At 41.7% G+C, this 16063-nt stretch overlaps 1 protein-coding gene across 1 annotated transcript in view; it reads left to right on the top strand.

Moving 5' to 3' along the window:
• LOC311044763 (carbonic anhydrase 4-like) overlaps positions 1-16063 on the top strand; it is a 137315-nt gene that overhangs the window by 1426 nt on the left and 119826 nt on the right. The window contains exons 3-9 of the mRNA XM_084056537.1: positions 537-563; positions 1353-1523; positions 2261-2409; positions 2756-2851; positions 2939-3017; positions 3122-3285; positions 3745-3923. Coding sequence (XP_083912663.1) covers positions 537-563; positions 1353-1523; positions 2261-2409; positions 2756-2851; positions 2939-3017; positions 3122-3285; positions 3745-3918 — 860 coding nt within the window. The 3' untranslated portion in view covers positions 3919-3923. The remainder of the gene's footprint in view (positions 1-536; positions 564-1352; positions 1524-2260; positions 2410-2755; positions 2852-2938; positions 3018-3121; positions 3286-3744; positions 3924-16063) is intronic.

Here is a 16063-nt window from a genome sequence, read left to right as displayed (position 1 = left end):
CATTACAATTATTTGAAAGCTTTAGTTGCTAGTTTCTTTGTAGATTTTGATTATTATTACGAAACATACAGTAGGCCTAACCACATTTTATATTGTGATACGGGACATTCTATGTAATGAGTACTTTCTACTTTTGCATTTTCATACCAATACCTTTGTACTTTTATTTGAGTAAATGTTGTATTCCGGACTTTTACTTATAACAGTATTTCTACATTGCCGTATTGATACTTTTACTTAAGTAAAACATTTGAGTAGGCTACTTTTTCCACCACTGACGTATTATAGTATATTGTTTACTAACATTGAGACTGCATGCACAGGTGATTGTTTCATGCAATCAATTCGCAACCTGTTGTTTCGGGGTGCGCTGGTTTCAGCACACCCCAACCCCCTCTTGTGTGTTGGCTAGTGAAGCGCGCCCTAGCGAGACCTGATAGAATGGGTTTCATTTGGAGCCAGTATGACGTCGTCTGTTAAGGGGTCTATAGGCTATTTATAATGAGATTTTTTGTTGTTTTTATTTTCTCCCGCAGATTGGTGTTACCATCTTGCAGAATGCAGTAAGTCCATTGTGCATAATTTTCCTCTAAATACTCAAACTTTAGGCTAGATTTGTTTTATAGCCGATCTACAAGCTCACAACGTGTTTGCATCGTGGCACATTGTGATTTTGATGCTGTATAGGCCTATCAATTAATTTTACCATGGGGACCCCCAGGAACCCACTCAAGGACCCTTGGGGATCCCCAGTCAGACCACACTTTGAGAACCACAACTGTAGATAATCCTGATATATTTTTTAACCACTTATAACCCCAGCATCCGTATTGTGGTGAAAGCTTTCGCTGAAAATAGCAGATCGACAATAGGCTCTATGCACAGCAGCCATATTGGAAAGACATTGGGCCTCTTCTTACTTCCTTCACAAGTGTTACCAATGATACTGATGATATGAATGATACTGTTCCATTATGGTCAGGGTGCTGATATCGTGCATGTTGGCTCACTAGAAACACTCCATTTTGGTTCCCAAATATGGTGGGTGTGTTATGGGGGTCCTTGAAAATAAGACAACCACTATGCCACACTAAATGGAACAGAGCCTTAATTAGTATCATTGGTAACACCTGTGAAGGAAGTAAGGAAGGGGCCCAATTCATTCCCAATATGGCCGCTGTGCATAGAGCCTATTGACATCGATTCAGGGAAAGCTTTCCCCACAATAACAGAAAACAGACAAGACACTAGTATAGAGCCGTGAGGGACTCCGTTCAACCATATGGGGTTTAACTGGTTAATCCCGCTATGCTGCTTGACTAATTGAAACTCTTGTGCTTGTACTCTTTCAGACGATACGACTTGGCCGACCATTGCTGAGGAGCATTGCAACGGTTCCAGGCAGTCTCCCATTGACATCGTCTCGGCATCGGCCACCGGCGACTCCAATCTGGGAGCCTTCACCTTCACCAATTATGGCATCAACTCGTCAATGACAAACGCCTCCAACACCGGCAAAACAAGTGAGCGGCAGCTTTAGAGACCGTTTTGTTGCTGTCAAGCAACCTCTTATCTCCATATTTGAATGTCTTGTGTGTCTTTTGGTAAATTAACGCCCTACTTGATCATACAACACAGCGTTACACAAAAGCATTAAAAGCAGCAGAGCTACAAACTCAAAATGTGCGTTTTGAGCTTGTCAATCTGCTCCTTTTGCTATTTTTGAATTTGAATCCAAAAAAGTAACAGTTTTGGACCCGTTTTGGGACAGTTTCCACCCGACAGAGATGTTTTTTATCAGTTACTTATGTTTTTTTTATTTTTATAATAGCAAAGTAACTGAAGCTGTCGAATAACCGTATTGGAGTAAAAAGTACAATATTTACCTCTGAGATGTGGAGTAAAGTAAAACATACCTCAACATTTTACTCATGTACAGTACTTTAATTACTGTGTAATGACCATAGAGAGGCTATGGTCATTGGGCTAAATTGTTTATTTTTGGAGAACACACAATGCTTACTCTCCTGTATTTCCCTTACTTAATTCCTCATTTGAGGATTACATAATGGGTCAAAGGATATTTAGGGATGGATCTGGTCCCCTCCCCTAAGTGTCTTCAATCTATTCTGTACAGTGTACACATACAGTACCTGCCAATTACCTTCCTCTTGTATGCTTTGAATGTTGTCTGTTCAACAGAATGACACTGTGCAAGATGTTAATACATTTCCTGTCCTCCCCCCCACCCCCCAACCAGTCAAAGTAGAACTTTCTAGTGGGGTCAGAATTTCAGGAGGTGGTCTACCTGAGGCCTATGACAGCCTGCAGTTCCACTTGCATTGGGGCAACGGCTCTACAATGGGCGGCTCCGAGCACACTGTGGACGGCAAGCGCTACGCCATGGAGGTATGTACATTTGACTCATATATTTGGCAAATTGCAAAGTTTAAAATGAATGCATACTATTTTTTTAATTTTTATTTTGTACAAATTTTGATATTTATGTCAAATCATATTTATGTATTGTGGTGTCCAGGTAGCTCGGTCGGTAGAGCACTTGCCTTTGAACTACAAGTTTCTGGCTTTGATCCCGGACACTATACCAACTCATTATAATGTGAATAGCACCTCAGCGATCCATCTCCAAGTGCTCTAGTGCATTGTAAAGCGAATGGACTCGTCCTTGTTCTTGGCAGATAAGCACAATAAACCACTCTGACCTTACTTATTTCTTAATTTCCCTCCCTCTTAGTTGCACATTGTAAATGCCAAGGCCTCATACAACGGGGATACAGGACTTGCTGTCCAGGACTCCACAGGGCTTGCTGCTCTTGGGTTCTTCATCGAGGTAAAGAAGGGGATTCACATTAACATCAGATGTTAAAAAACGTGACCTGACACATGTGGTAATACAGTGTTTACTGCGCTTTTACAGGCAATGACAGGTAACGAAACTGCCTCACCTGCAAGCTGGAAAACCTTGACCAACTACTTGTCCAACATAACAAAGAAAGGTAAGCAATTTGTTTTTCATCGTTTCCCTTCAAATTTGACCTTTTAATGAATTCAATGAAGGATTGGCTGCAGTTCCTTTACCAGTCAGTGCATCTGTCTACAGACGATAAGGTAGCAATTGCCGCTGGCGTTTCCCTGGATGATCTGTTAAGTGGAGTGGATCGTACCAAGTACTACCGCTACCTCGGCTCATTGACGACACCCTCGTGTAATGAAGCTGTAGTTTGGACTGTGTTCAAGGACCCCATCAAAGTCAGCAAAGATCTGGTGAGTTTGATTTTACATGAATGCAACCGTTTTGAAATCATGACATAATTTTACAGCTCTGATAGGAGGTTCTGTGGTTCACTTTTTCCAAAAATAATGTCTCCTAACGGGACCCATCTTTGGGATGCAGACCCATTTTTATGGGTCACGAGTAAATATCATTTTTTTCGTGTCCTAATTAGTTTATTCATTTATTTATTTATTCAATGTTTATTTCAAAAGATCTTCAAAAAAACATTTTAAAAAATCAGAAATTAAAAGAAAATTCAAACATTTAAAAAAAATCATAATTTAAGATCTTAAAAACTTTTAAGAAGTAGTGAAAATAGCAGATCTATAATGCGACACGTTGTGATCTTATAGATTGGCTATTTCCACTAGTTTGGCTACCAGGGAGATAGCAAATTTCTCTTTTGGGTCTCGGGCTAAGTGGTTGATGAACTGGTGTCTTCTCTGCAGATTAACCTCTTCAGCACCACGCTGCATGTTGGCGACGACAACTCAGAGCTGATGACCAACGTCTTCAGAGGCATTCAGGCGGCCCAGCCAGTGACAACCCAGACAAGTGGATCATCCAAAACGTGTTTCTCTCTAGGCCTCATGGCTCTTTGCCTACTGATCAGGGGTGCTTAGAGCTATACTGCCCTGCCAAGGCAGAGTGCAGTAACTACGAAAACAAAAATCACTGAAAAATGGGTTTAAAAGTGATTCAACTGGTCAGCCAAATGAGATATTGGCATATAAGTGATATTAAACTAATTGTACATCTGTTCTTGAGGTAATTGTTTATCCCTCAACATCACAAAGGCTAATTTGACCTTTGGGCAACCCAAATAAGTCGGTGTGTCCAAAAACGTAGTTACTGCTCTTTGGCTTGGCAGGGCAGTATAGGCGCTAACCTCATCATTTTAAAATTAACTGCCACCTGTGACATTGTTGTTGAACACCAATAGGCTCTATGCACAGCAGCCATATTGGGAATGAATTGGGCCCCTTCCTTACTTCCTTCACAGGTGTTACCAATGATACTAATTAAAGCTCTGTTCCATTTAGTGTGGCATAGTGGTTGTCTTATTTTCAAGGATCCCCATAACTCTGAGAGTGTACAAATGGAACCAAATGATTGTACACTCTCAGAGTTACACACCCACCATAAGGGGCCATTTGGGAACCAGAATGGAGTGTTTCTAGTGAGCCAACATGCACGATATCAGCACCCTGACCAGAATGGAACTGAGCCCTCATTAGTATCATTGGTAACACCTGTGAAGGAAGTAAGAAGAGGCCCAATTTCTTTCCAATATGGCTGCTGTGCAAAGAGCCTACCGGTGGAGGAAAACAGTTGTATTGCTACTATTTGCATACCCATCTCCCTTCTTTTTTTCCACGTCACCTGCTGACTTGTCCTCTAGAGGTTTGTATGACCCCCCCCCCCCCACGCAACTGTACGATGCTCTTCTACGCATCACTGACCAGTGCTTCCTCTCAGCTTGAACCAGGGTGATCATTATTATGCCAAAATACTGGGTTTAGGCTGCTAGTCTGAGCATAAAATTAGATCACACTAGTCTGAACATAGCCTAAGGCTTAGATCACACACCTTGCTAGTTGTTATGTTTAGTCACACAGTAACTGAACAGCACGCACAAAGTAACATTAACGGATGCACCTCACAGGACCACTCCAGTGTAGAATAAGCATGGAAAGTGTATAGTTGAGCCTACAGGTTACAGTGTATTCCATCCATTCCTTGCAGAGCTTTGATTTTGTAGACATTGATTTGAAGCAGAATACTGTGGACAAACACACACCCATAATGTAATCCAGGTGATAATGAAGCAGCAGTGGTGAGAGCATTTAATTAAAAAAAACATTGTATTTATTTTTTTCATTTGTAAATGTTTCAAAACTACAGATTTTTTTGTAGGATTGTATTCATAGATATGTTGAATAAAATATGATATAGAACTCTGTGCCCAGTCAAATTCTTTGCTTTGATTTCCATTTGTGCCCTATAGTAACATCACATTTAATACATGTTGTTGCACTTTTCCATGTGGATTTGAGCCAGACACTTGATATGGGCTTGTCAGAGGTGTTGGAGACTGGGGATAAAGACAACAGACAAATTGTGCAATGTAATTTGTAACCCTTCAGATCACGCGTCTCCGCGCGTCTGTTGAATTGGTGAAATTAAGAGCAGACAAGACTTAAAATTAAGTGTATTTATTAATTAAGCAGTAAGTTAAAAATAATTACAGATTGAATATAGAAATGTACTTAACAGAGATCTCTGGGCTCCCACTAACTGTCCTTAACCGCAACAAGTTGCTTCGAGTTCAGTTCATGAGGTCTGAAGTCTCTATCTCTCCCTGGAGCCTACACTATATATGACCTATACATGTTATAATAAAAAGTTGTCAATAGAAGTCGCTGTTGGTCCACCAGGTTTTGTTCTGGGAGATAGCACACAGAGTTCCGCTATGCAAGCGATAATATAAGCATATTTATCACAATAAATCTACTTCTAAGAATATCATACTAACAGAGCTATAACGATTTCATAGGGTAATAATGTCTTTTCTTTGGGTGTATATGTGAACAGCAATGAAACAACAGATTTAGGACACACATATGCCTATAGTCTAATACCAACTGCTAATAACTAAAGCTTTACAGGATATAAATTGCCATCAGAGGTTAGCCAAGTGTTCCCAAAACATTAGTTCAACAGATAGGAAATAAAAGCCTGTGTGTGTGTGTGTGTGTGTGTGTGTGTGTGTGCGTGTGCGTGTGCGTGTGCGTGTGTGTGTGTGTGTGTGTGTGTGTCAAAAGCAGGTGGATTATATTATAAGAATTGAAAAGTATATCCTGCACAGTGTTTATTCCAAAAGTGTATTCTGCCTAGTTTGGACTGATGGTGGGCTGATTCCATTCTTGGCTTTGCCATTGTTCATTTACTATAGTTTCATTGTTAAGTGATTTCTATCAGCATGCTTGAAGCCCTTGTGTTGTTCCATGGGAAGGTATTGGTACACGAGTGAATGGGACAAGCTTGCCAAGTGTTTCAAGTGTCCAACAATAGAAGAAGTGAATAAACATTACTATTCAAACATCTGCATCCATGATTAATAAAGGGACACTGATGCACTTTTAAAAGCATTTAAGGGATAAAACCCTCATGGCATGAATTCATTGGACAATTATTAATAGGTGCTCCAATGTAAAAGTAAAAATGATTGAGGTGGTGCCAACAGTGTTAATATTGAAAAAAGTATATGCAGTGTTTTTTCATTCTGTCTGAGTATTAAAGTGTGGGAAGATGGCAAACTAGACGCGTCGCAATTCTGGGAAATTGCAAAGTGTGGTTGCGCCGGCGCTGGTCGCAGGTCGCAGGCGGCCGCCGGGACGCGAGGAATACGCCGGGAGGATTACCGTCGGAGGCCGTGCGACGTGCGATTCGAATTCGGTGCCGATCGGATCCCGCGTTCGTGACACGTGCCGTTTTGATTTGAGGAAATAGGCCCCTTCCACTAAAGACACAGGCCCCTCCCACAAATTTAGCGGGCCAATGCCATCATGTCACTCCTGAGATCACTTGCTTTTCTTTTTGAGAGAACTGATCCCCCCAAAGATCATGTTTTTGCATCAAACGGTTACGTTTTGCGCATTTGTGGCGCCCCCTATGGATCAAAGTGGAAATGCTTTTGGGGATTCGTTGAGTAAACCACCCTCGACATGTGATTCAAATTTGGGATTGACCGGACGTTTCGTTTGTGATTTTTGGCATCCTTTGTAAAACGGGCGACTCCCACTAACTTTGGAAGCCAATTACGGACGAACAGTATAAGGACAATCAAAATGCCGTTTGGATATGTTTATTGCTAGGGTCAAGAGATCATGTGTACCGATTTTTGTGGGATTTGGAAAAAATCTGTAGGAAAAGGAGCAAAAAGTGTGTTTTAAAGAAAATTCAAAAAGGCGGAAAATCTATCCTGACGCAAATGGGCGTGGTCTATATGGGGAGTTGCGTTATGACCCAAGGAATCTGGGGGGGGAAAAGATTTTTATTCTACGGCCTACGGTTCAAGAGTTATAGGCCAAAGCGTAAAGTGGGCTGTTATAGCGCCACCATGTGGCCGAATGGTGTAATTATTTTGTAAATAATTTGGCAATAAACTATGAACCCTCCCTCCAAGTGTCGTAGCTGTAGCCCTTACGGTTTCCGAGAAAAAAATACTTGAATGGGAGTTTTCTCATTTTCCCATTAAAGTGGGTGAGTAAATTTAATGCACTAATAAATCAATATCAATTAAAGTATGTAACCAATCTCTTAGCAAAGTACAAGCAAACGAGGCCCGGTGAAGCCGGTCAATTTGACATTTGGCACGAGTGCAGGAAAAATAAACTGTGGGAGAAATAGCGCGCCAAAATAAAGAGGGAGAGAGAGAGAGAGGCAGTGAGAAAGAGAGGCAGTAAGAGATAGAGCGAGAGAGAAGAAGTGAACATGCATTAATTAACAAAGTCATGATTTTTGTTCAGTAAATTATATTTGGACCGGTTAAATTGGGGTTTGAACCAGGGACCTATAGACTTGTGGGTAGACAGTGTAAAGGATAAGGATAATTCCAGGTCCGTTCATGAAAGTCCTTGCGGTCTTGTTTCCAATGAGGGCCTGTGAGCAATTAGGGGTTAAAGGAGGCATCCGGGCATTTTAAGTTGTATCTTTGATGTGTCTCAAATCACTCACCAGCGTAGGAACGGCCATTGACTGAGTCGAAGAATCCCCCTGTCGCACAGTCTCCAGACCCCCTCCGTTGGCAAAATGGGAGCCGATAGAATAGCCCAAATTCGCCTATTTTAACAAATGCAAAGTCTGTTTTTTTGCTTCTAGTACTCATTGTTGAGTCCCATGATAATGTAACAGGCGCTAAAACTCCGACAAGCTAACGGCTAATAACAGAACGAGCTAACGCTGGGGCTGCTTATCTCTCTGCATGGCAGCCCCAGGTTGCCAGGTCGGGAGAGAAACCGGCAATCAGCATTACTTCGTTCTGTTATTAGCCGTTAGCTTGTCGGAGTTTTAGCGCCTGTTACATTATCATGGGACTCAACAATGAGTACTAGAAGCAAAAAAACAGACTTTGCATTTGTTAAAATAGGCGAATTTGGGCTATTCTATCGGCTCCCATTTTGCCAACGGAGGGGCAACCAGGGCCTCTGGCTCCCTAGGTGGGCTCACTAACCACTCAGCTATGGCCACAGTACAGACTGAGCCATTGGATAGACAGAATTGGATTTCATATGTGGTAAGTTATCATACAGCATGGGTTGCTTATTATATACATACAAGCTCATAACGCGTCACATTGTAGATCGGCTGTATGTGGTTACTGTAGGTGTTGTATTAATAATTACATCTGCAAAGTAACAAGTAACTAAAGCTGTCATCTGCTGTAATCTTAGTAGAGTAGAGTAGTAAAGTAAAAGTACCTAAAAATTGTACTGTGCATGTGGCAGGTGTGATTGGTGATGAGTGAGAGCAGGTGAGAGGGGTGGATCCAATCCATGGGAATAGGGGGAATTCCAAATGATGATCACCTCAACGCATTGTTGGGGACAGGGATCGAACCAGCGACCTATGGATTCACAGGCTGCCTCTCTTCTCATTGAGCTAAAGATATGGCCTCCCTGATGGTGTCTGTTGATATCTATAGGTATGTCATACATAAAAACAACTACTCTCAACAGCATTTCATGTTATTGTTTAAAAATTGCACATGTCTGAATTAACAGGGTCATGTTTTGTACAATGCAATTTAAATGTAAGTGTGTGGGGTTTGAACCATGAGTGGGGTTTGAACCATGGACCTCTTGGTTCAAACCCCACTTAAATGTAAGTGTGTGGGGTTTGAACCATGAGTGGGGTTTGAACCATGGACCTCTGGCACATGAGACTAACAGTGTATTGATCAAGCTATTCAATGCACAGCCTTAGTCAGTGAAAAAGGAGAATCCAACAAAACAAAACAAAAGAGGGAATGAAGTACATCATACATTGAAAATAACTACTCTCAATAAGCATTTCATTTATCAATTGCATGTTTATTCATTGATACAATCATGTTGTGTGCAATGCAATTGAGTTGAAGTCTGCATGACGTGGGATTTGAACCGGCGACTCTGCGGTATCAAGGCAGATGATTAAGCCATTGGGCCAACAGACCTGTACTAGTGAAAAGGGAGTTCACACACATGACACACTTTCCCGCAAATTGCTCAGAAATCCTTGGTTTAAATGTTTTTCAAACTGCTCAATATATTTCGGAATGGAAACTAGTGGAAAATAGTCGATCTACAAGCTCACAACGCGTTGCTATCTAAAAAGGTGTGAGATTGTAGATCGGCTATTTTCACAAGAAAGTATGTCATACATAAAAAACAACTACTCTCAAAAGCATTTCGTGTTATTGTCTAAACATTGGCACATGTCTGAATTAACAGGGTCATGTTTTGTACAATGCAATTTAAATGTGAACTGTAATAAGTGGGATTTGAACCAGGGACCTTCGGCACATGAGACTCACACTCTACTGGTAGAGCTATCCAATACACAGCCTTAGACAGTGAAAAGGGAGAATCCAACAAAACAAAACAAAAGCGCGAATGAAGTACGTCATACATTGAAAATAACTAGTTTCAAGTATGCATTTCTCGTCATCTTTAACAATTGCACATGTATTCATTGATATAGTCATGTTGTGTGCAATGCAATTATAATGATGGTTTCAAGGCAGATGATTAAGCGATCAAGCTATTGAACCAACACACCTGAACCTGTGAAAAAGGGCCTCAAACATGTATTTGACACAGTTTCACGCAAATCGCTCAGAAATCCTGGATTTAAATGTTTTTCAAACTGCTCAAAATTGCAGACAATTTATGGGCAGAGCTTACTGGTCAAAGTGATACATGTGTTCCTCATGAGTAAAGGCACATGTGTAAGCAGGTTTAACGGCTGTCGGCCAAACGAGGCATGACTTTTGCCTGTTTAAAGTTTGCATTTAAAAAAAATTGCTATAGCGCCCCCCTTTGACCAATTGGAGTAAGATTGGTTTCAGTGATACTTGGAATGACCCTCTACAATATTGCAAAGTGTCAAACAAATGTGAGTCTGCATGTATGTGTTAGGGGCAGATGAATAATTGTCATAAAACTGCAATTTTCATTGGCTTATAAACGCTTAACGTTTTCACTTATGGAAAATCCGCTTGCTCACGTCTGTCGGCATTGCTCCAAAGTTCATGTGTAGACAGTTTCGTACAGATTGCTCAAAAATCCCAGGAGGAGTTTGATTTTTACTGCTTTTCATAGAATTCGAAATGGTGGGAGATCTAAAGGTCAGAGGTCAAACGTCAGACTGTGAAAGTTGTTCGGCATGAGGAGACGCATGTGTGTATTGAAGTGTCATGGCTGTGGGTCAAACAGGGCATGAGTTGTACCTGTTCAAAGTCAATTGAGTGAAATAGCGCCACCCTTTGGCCGATAGTTGTGAGTTTCGTTTCTTAGCCGTTTGGCATAGCCCTCTACCATATTGCCGAATTTCATAAAAAGTGACCACGCGGTTAGGCCAGAACTGCCAAAACCGGCGGAAGACGAAAGCCTAGTATCCCAAGAAAGGCTTTGAGCCTGATGGCCTCAAAACCTTAATTAAGGTTTTTTATCTGAATTTCTTTTCTAAAACTTTCAAAAATAGCAAAAACAGCCGATCTGTAAGCTCACATGATGTGAGGCATTGTGAGCTTGTAGATCGGCTGTTTTCTTTATCAATTCAGGTGCGCCTTTTAGATTTTCCAATCCACTCACAACAACAGAGTGTACAAGGAAAACAAACAAATCATACATTTATATAATACAATGCTTTTTGGTATCAATATAAATCTGACTCGTCTGACCGGCTCTTACTGTTTAATTCAGTGGTTCTCAAACCTTTTCAAACCGTGCCAGGGGACCCCCATACAAGATTTGAGTTGTTAAAATCTTTTAAACTCCAAATGTTTCACATCTTTTAACTATTTTGGGGGAAAATAGCAGCTCTACAAGCTCACAACGTGTCACTATGTGACACGTTGTGAGCTTGTAGAGCTGCTATTTAGCCTAAGTATACATAATGCCACCAGTTTCTCAACGTCGGGTCAAGGGACGACCAGGGGTCAAAATTGCCCTGTAAGGGTCTGTAACTCTGAGAGTGTACAAATGGAACCAAATGGACCCGTAATTTAACTCTGAGAGTGTACAAATGGACGGGTCCATTTGGTTCCATTTGTACACTCTCAGAGTTAAATTAACACTGAAGACTGTACAATGTACATTGGGGGTCCCAGAGATCAAATATGATATCAAATAACAATCTGTGTTCTAATTCATCTCAAACTGGGAGTTGTTGAAATACATAAAAAAGTCTATCATCAGTGCAAAAGTGCAGTCATCTATCTAGTCATGAACATTAATGCTCTTCCATCTATATAGTTCAAATCTATGATTCACTTAATGTTAAATCCTCCCATCAGCTGCTCTGAAGTGAAAATTGAAATCCCAAGCTTTTTTGTGAAAATGATTTTTTTGAACATTACAGTTGAACTAATTGAAACAATTGCACATCTAAAGTATAATAACCACAGTAATCGATTCATAACCAAATGATTTCAATCATACATGTATCCTGGCCAGATGGTACAGTATGATATAGGCTACATAAATTATGACACTGTGGTCTGTGAAGCTACAGCCTATACAGTACCTCCATGCCTAAACTCTGTAGTCTAGTATGATGGTGTCACGTTTCAAAAAAGAACTGATCTACAAGCCATCATTACAAAAAAATCACACCCTGAAGTGAGTGGTGCCTTTGAAGAGCCCCGTATTGATGTTGTCATCAATGTTTGTTTATTGGACATACATACGGACGGACACACGGACAAAGTCAGATATAGGAGTGGTTGGCACCACTCAAAAATGACTACTACTTAGAAATGTGAATACCTTTTTTTTTTTTTTAAGATTTATATTAGGGCTTTATTGATAGGACAGTAGGCTGACAGGAAGTCGGAAGAGAGAGATGGGGTGTGACACGCAGCAAATGCCGTCAGGCTCGGGACTCGAACCCGCAACGTGCTGTCAGGTATTGAGCCTAGGTGGCTGGCGTAGCGGACACCAGACGTCCAGGCCGATATGTGAATACTTTTGATCAGGCCTAGTATTTTTAAACTCATGTAGGCCTATGTTTGAATACTTAAAGGACCACATCACCCATTTTCAACCTATCTACATATAATTGGTCCTCACTAATGTTCCTTATAATATTGTATTTTTGTCTACTCGGTCTGTGTCTCAAGAGAAGGACTGTGTAGACACCATTAATACAAGCATTAATAATACATGAAACAAATCGAAATCTTGTTTGAATTTACCAAACCTACCTACCGATGATGTCACTGGTAGGTGAGTTTCTGAACTGTCCACCGCTCTCCCCTGAGACAATAAAATGGTACCATATTAGGTCTATAATGAACATTAGGACCCATTAAATGAAGATGAGTTGAACATGGGTGAAGTAGGTAAAAGCAAGTACTCCAGTAGGCTACACATTTGCAGAGCAAATTTCACTTGTAGTTGAGTAATATTTGACCAGGAGTATCCAGGAGTTGAGTACTAGTGTTACAATCCCTTAGTCTAGGAGTGAAGGATTGCGACATAAAGTTGGTGTGTGAAAATGAGCTTTATTGTTTTGACCTTTTTGTTGCTGATCGCTGACAGAATATATATAGACAAGTACGTTACACTTAACTTTAAATTATATAAACTTTGTAAAGGGACCACCGTGCAGAAAATCAATAAAGAAATATAAGATGCTTACCTATTCTTTGGAAACCCCTAACTAACCTAATCTCTATTAAATCAAAATTACATCAACTCCCTAATCTAATCTAACTTCCCTAATCTAAACTGAAGAAAAAACAATACAGGTACAATAAACAGGCACTGGTGTCCAACACAAAACACAACAGAGTTGTGTGCAGAAGTACTTTTAACACTTATCTATACTTAAGCAAGTTCATTCACAGCAGGGTGCAACTCACAGGTTTATACATGATACTGAGGGGGTGCCAAACTTTTAGTCCCCCAGAGTATTGACTTTTGATACTTTCAGTAGGACAGCATGTAACCGCACTGATCGCATGTTACACACTGCCAATGTGCACAGCTGTTGACAGCTCTTTTATAATGACAGGCGTCCTCTTGATTGGTCCAATCTGATGGATGTCACCTCCTCCTCAGCCAGGTCTCCTCCCACATCCACATAGGCCCTGCCATTTATAGTACTACATACAAGAATATAACCATAAAGAAAATAACCCTCGGATGTAACACCCCCACCCTCAAAATCAAACATAGTTTGACAAAATGTATCATTAACCAGGCCCGCGACAGGGCATCGGCCAACACATTATCTGCGCCCTTTTTGTGTCTTATTTCCAAATTATAATCTTGAATAAGGATTGCCCACCTCATGAGCCGTTGGTTGTGGTTACGCATGCGCTGCAAGAATACCAAGGGGTTGTGATCGGTGTAGCAGACCACTGGCAACGGGCTGGACCCCACATACACCTCGAGGAATTGCAGCGCAAGTAACACAGCCAACGCCTCTTTTTCAATGGTTGCATACTTCACCTGATGCTTGTTGAACTTTCGGGAGAAGTAGCAAACTGGATGATCAATCTTATTCACGTCCTCCTGTAGCAGCACCGCTCCAGCTCCCACAGCACTGGCATCCACCTCCAAGGTGAAGGGATGTGAGAAGTCTGGAGCAGCCAATACAGGGGCACTGCACAGAAGGGTTTTGATAGCTTGAAACGCATGTTGACACTCAGGGGACCAGACAAATGATTTGGTCGGGCTTAATAGACTAGTAAGAGGATGAGCGACAGTCGAAAAGTTTTTGCAAAAACCCGTATAGTACCCGGCCATTCCAAGATACCGGCGTAACTCACGTCGGGTTATGGGAGCGGGGTAGGCAACAATAGCGGCAACCTTAGCCTCTATAGGCCGTACCTGACCCTGTCCCACCTGTCTCCCCAGATACGTGACTGTAGCCTTGCCAAACTCACATTTGGCTAAGTTCAAGGTCAGTGAAGCCATAGCTAGACGATCAAATACAATGTGAAGTAGCTTCATGTGCTCCGCCCAATCCGCGGAATACACAATCAAATCATCCAAATACGCATTACAGTTAAGGCACCCCTTCCAACACAATATTGACCAGACGCTGGAAAGTAGCGGGTGCGTTACACATGCCAAATGCCATCACATCGTATTGTACAAAATGATCAGATGTTACAAAAGCAGAGATTTCAGAGGCCCTTTTCGTCAAAGGCACCTGCCAGTAACCTTTAAGCAAATCTAACTTTGTCACAAATGCAGCAGATCCTAAATTATCCACACAGTCCTTCATTCTAGGTAAGGGATAAGAATCCTGCACTGTCACAGCGTTTACCTTCCTGTAGTCTGTACAAAATCGAGGGCTACCGTCTGATTTAACCTGCAATAGACAGGGAGAGCTCCATGGACTTGAACTTGACCTGGCTTACTCATGAGTGAGAAGATACTCTACCTCTTTTTTCATGAGCGCTCGCTTTGTGGGGTTGGCGCGGTACGCGTGCTGTTTAATAGGCCTGGCGCGCCCCACATCAATGTCATGCTCAAGCACGGTAGTGCGAGTTGGAACGTCTCCAAATAATACAGGATAATCGGTAACTAACCTAATTATGTCCTGCTGGTGATCAGGAAGTAAATGACTGAGATGTTCGGGCAATTGGTTCAACATCTCTGAATTACACAGACGGGCATGTTGGGCTGGAGACGCACGCAACACTAATCCATCGTCCTCTGGAGCCTGGGAGTCAGTAGACTCACCCTGGAGCTTGATGGACCCCGTAGAGGAGGATATTTGCTCAGACACCATTAATCCTACCTCTCTGACATGAAATGCTTTTAGCATGTTCACGTGGCAAACTCGACTTTTACGTCTATCTGGGGTACCAATCTCATAATCTGTTTTACCAAGCTTTTCCAAAATCACATATGGACCTGAAAATCTGTCTGACAGAGCGGAGCCAGGAATAGGCAGCAGCACTAAAACCTGGTCACCTGGACTGAAAGAACGCTCTGGACACGATGTGCTGGATGGACAAAGTCTCCATCACTTGCTCAAACAGGTTAGATAAAAAAATAGTTCCTTGATTTGTCTGGACCACTTTCGGAAAGCCCCAAGTAGCAAAAAACTTTGTCAGAGCCCTTATCACAGAGGTAGAAGTGATTTTACGCAGACGAATTGCCTCGGGAAATCTGGTGGCTGTACACATAATAGTCAAGAGATATTGATTACCTGATTTCGTACGAGGCAGGGGAGCCACACAATCCACAATAACCCGCTCAAATGGTTCCCCAATGGCTGGAATCGGACAGAGCGGCGCAGCAGGAATCGTCTGGTTTGGTTTCCCTGTCAGCTGACAGGTAGGGCATGTGCGACAATACTGTGCCACATCTTGCTTTAGCCCAGGCCAAAAGAAATGCTTGAGTATTCGGGAATACGTTTTTGCAATCCCCAAATGCCCAGCCCAATTATGATCGTGAGCTAGAGAAAGAACCTGCTGCAGTTGGGACCACAATTTGGACCACTGCGCTCCAGTCAGATTCCTCGGAACCAAGAGGACACCAT

The sequence above is a fragment of the Gymnoscopelus microlampas genome (assembly GCF_963454915.1).
Source record: "Gymnoscopelus microlampas genome assembly, chromosome: 5".
Lineage (NCBI taxonomy): Eukaryota > Metazoa > Chordata > Actinopteri > Myctophiformes > Myctophidae > Gymnoscopelus > Gymnoscopelus microlampas.
Note: the sequence above shows the minus strand (reverse complement) of the source record. Positions and strands in the feature narration are given on the sequence as shown.